Consider the following 3755-nt stretch of genomic DNA (forward strand, 5'->3'; position numbering starts at 1 on the left):
AGCTTTTCACTGACCCCTCATCCCCGTTAGATGCAGTGAGACTTTCTTCCTTTAACGTTCATGGAGGTTCAGCCTCCACCGGAGATTCCTCTCTGACCTGCCTTGCACAGGCCAGGGAACTGCACCCAGGCCACCAAAAAAGGTGCCAAATCCTATGCCCAGCTCAGGGGCTTCCAGCTGGTTCCTGGGGCTGTAGCTATTATGGCAACAAAGCCATCGGGAGTAGCCTTCTTGCACCCATGCAAGGGGCAGAAATAAATGGTCCTTGAGATCCCTTCTGAGCTATGATCAGCCTAATCCTATGCACTGCGTGGGTTGCAATTAAACTGCTCATGGGTTGTTTGCACAGCAGGGTGCCTCGCCCAGTGGGGCATGAAGCCAGCATCACACAATGTCCACTCTCAACTCCAGCAGCCTGTCTCCCGCCGTCTTCATCCTCACTGGCATCCCAGGGCTGGAGGATGCGCACATCTGGATCTCCATCCCCTTCTGCTTCATGTATCTTATGGCCGTAGTAGGGAACTGCACCATCCTCTTCATCATCAAGACAGAGCTGAGCCTGCACGAGCCCATGTACCTCTTCCTGTGCATGCTCTCCGTCACGGACCTGGTCCTGTCCTCCTCCACCGTGCCCAAAATGCTCAGTGTCTTCTGGTTCGATGCCCGGCAGACTGGCTTTGCAGCTTGCCTGACGCAGATGTTCTTCATTCATTCTTTTTCAGCCATGGAGTCCGGGTTCTTCCTGGCCATGGCCTACGACCGCTACGTGGCCATCTGCAACCCGCTCCGACATGCCACTGTCCTCACAAACAGCGTCATTGCTAAAATCACCCTGGCAGTGGTAGCCAGGGGCGTGGTGCTCTTCTCCCCCCACCCCTTCCTGGTGAGCAGCCTGCCCTTCTGCAGGACCAACATCATCTCCCACAGCTACTGCGAGTTCATGGCACTGGTCAAACTGGCCTGTGCAGACACCACGGCCAGAAAAGCCTACAGCCTGACCATAGCATCTCTGGCTGGGTTCTCCGATATCATCTTGATTGCCCTCTCCTACGTCATGATCCTCCGCTCCGTCTTCAGCCTCCCCTCCAAGGAGGCACGTCTCAAGTCCCTGGGCACCTGTGGCTCTCATGTCTGTGTCATCCTGGTGTTTTACACCCCGGCCTTTTTCTCGTTCCTGACCCACCGCTTTGGTCATGTAGCTCCCCACGTTCACATCCTCGTGGCCAACCTGTACCTGGTCTTCCCTCCCATGATGAACCCCATCATCTACGGAGTCAGGACCAAGGGTATTCGGCAAAGGGTGCTGAAAGCCTTTGGCTTCCTTGAAGTTGGAGGTTCACCGTCACGCCAATGACACCAGAGACGGCAGCCAAGGGGGTCAGGCAACAGAGGAACCGTCCACCGCGCTGGTGTCACTGAGTGGCAGGGCCGTTCCTGCTGCCCTCTCTGTCTCCTACACAAAACTGAATGGCTGTGAAACCATATCCATGAGATGTTATGTTACGGCAGCTGATTCTATGATAATTGTCCTAATAATAGACTAATTTCTTTAATGATCTAGCCCTCTTGAGCTGAGGCAAGGCACTTAAGGGCCCAAACCTCATCCAACAACTCTTCCAACTATGCAGCTGCTCCAGTGAAAGACATCACATACCAGTCATAGTCTAGCTGTACAATTCATTAATCTCATTCGTCTTCTAACCGAGTCAGTTGCTGACATTGCTTATTAAGAATAAAAGGGCAGGAACTGATCTCTCAGGCTGTGATGGAGATATGAGTGCATCATCTGCGTGCAACAGGAGCCTGTGTTTTCTGTCTCCTACCTTACTGTCTTTTGTATAACCCTGACTCCTTATAACTACAGCCAGTGTTTCCAATGCTAAATCAAACAAAAATGGGGGAGGAGGAGGATAATGGGCAACCTGCTTGAGTCTGCCTTTGTAAGGAGTCTGAATCCAATAGTACAGTGTTTCTAAACCAGTGGGTCGTGACCCAAAAATGGGTTGCAAGTATATAAGAAAGGGTCAACTTTTAAAAAGGAGTCTCCTTTAAAAGAGAAAATGTGTTTTTCCCTTGCAGGATGGCAGATTTCCAGGCTGCAAGGGGCTGCTTGAGGCCCCCATGCCACACACACACACACACACCCGCCGTCCTACATGCCCACCCCTGCCCCACACTGGGAGGCTGGGGGCAGGGGCAGCAGTTCGGGAGTGAGGGGCACTAGGTCAGGACTGGCCATGGATGTTTAGAAGTGGGTCCTGGCACAAAAAAGGTTGAGAACCACTGCAATAGCATGTTATTGGTCACAAACTTGGAAGTGGAGTTTGTATATAAATGACTGTACCCACTTGAGGAGTTCATTACCAAACCCCATCTTTTACAACACACACACAAAATGTACCTCCAAAAACACAATTAAAGGCCTTATCTATATCAAGTGCTAAGAGAGTCATAGTGACTGTGGATCTTTATGCTGCTGCTCCTATATCAATAACCTGATATAGATAACTGAAAATTGCCTTTTTGATAAATCCAACATGATTGTTGTGAATTAACTTGGGGGAGGGGCGTGGGACCTGTTCCCAATCTGCAGATAAATTTTGGCTGCAATGTTGGTGCCTGCATTCATTAAAGAAATTGGTCCATAATTAGAACAATTAAGGGTGCCCATTGAAGCCTGCACATCCATACACACGCCTGAGTCCTACCCACTGATAATGTCATGCTAAATCGCTCTGAGTCCAGGTATTACAGACCCGAGCCCCCTGTTACCCCCTCACATCTTGCCTCAGGAGCTTCTATCTTGTGGCCAAAGGGCTCCTTGATCTCCCCAAGTTTTTGATAACCCCGAAAACAGAGAGGAGGTTGAGATTTTTCTCAGCCATGGAGGAGAATCTCAGGTCACACCAAGTGTCATTTTTGTAAGGGTTTGAAGAACGTTAAACACTGAAGAGGAGTAGTAAATGTCACAGAATTGCACCAGCCTGTTCGACTTACATCTCCACAGCACTCCCTGGCTCCAATGAAGACCTTTCTTCCTCTAGTAATAATTAACTCACATACTTCAAGATACAACAGGATAGGGGTGTCAAATATATGGCCCTTGGGCTGAGTGCCAGGTCACAGAGCCACTCCATCCAGCTCTCTGGACACCAGAAGTGGATGGCACTGACCACTGCCCAGGTAGCTAGCTACAGGTCATTTGTTTGTATTTGTAATAAATTGTTTGACAGACTCGCAGTGATACACTGGTGTCGGTCAGATGGACCAAGGGGAAGGAGGAAAGGTGAGAATGAACTGCATCTTCTGCATTTCAGGATTTCAGACAGGATTGTGCTTGGGTGGAATAGCATTTGCTATATCAGAAACGGAGATAACGGGACTTTAAGCTTCTTAAACTTGTGCAAAAACTTTGTGGGGCTCAGGCACGTGGCTTGTGAGGAGAGGCTGAGGGAACTGGGCTTATTTAGTCCAGAGAGGAGAAGACCGAGGGGGATTGAATAGCAGCCATCACCTCCCTGCAGGGGGGCTGCACAGAGGACGGAGCTGGGCTGTTCTCTGTGTGGGCAGATGGCAGGACAAGGAGCAATGGGCTCAAGCTCCAGCAAGGGAAGCTCAGGTTGGATATTAGGAAAAATGTTCTTATAGGAGGGTAATAACTGAGGATGTGGGAGGGAGCGCACGTGCCTCCCATGTCCCCCTGACCCTTGAGCAGGCAGCGGCAGCAGCAGCAACTCAGCAGGTGTAGGACCTGC

The 3755-nt window shown here is 50.4% G+C and overlaps 1 protein-coding gene across 1 annotated transcript; it reads left to right on the top strand.

Moving 5' to 3' along the window:
* The first annotated feature begins 391 nt into the window (after positions 1-391).
* On the top strand, positions 392-1354 carry LOC149875660 (olfactory receptor 52E4-like). Its single transcript, XM_090031492.1, has one exon. It carries the CDS (start codon positions 392-394, stop codon positions 1352-1354), a length of 963 nt encoding a protein of 320 aa, XP_089887618.1.
* The last annotated feature ends 2401 nt before the right edge of the window (positions 1355-3755 follow it).

Source organism: Crocodylus siamensis, chromosome 1, assembly GCF_052110815.1.
Source record: "Crocodylus siamensis isolate JL-2025a chromosome 1, ASM5211081v1, whole genome shotgun sequence".
Taxonomy (NCBI): domain Eukaryota; kingdom Metazoa; phylum Chordata; order Crocodylia; family Crocodylidae; genus Crocodylus; species Crocodylus siamensis.

Bases quoted from the DNA above. Each gene is read 5' to 3' on its own strand.
- LOC149875660 (XM_090031492.1), top strand. From the start codon at position 392: ATGTCCACTCTCAACTCCAGCAGCCTGTCTCCCGCCGTCTTCATCCTC.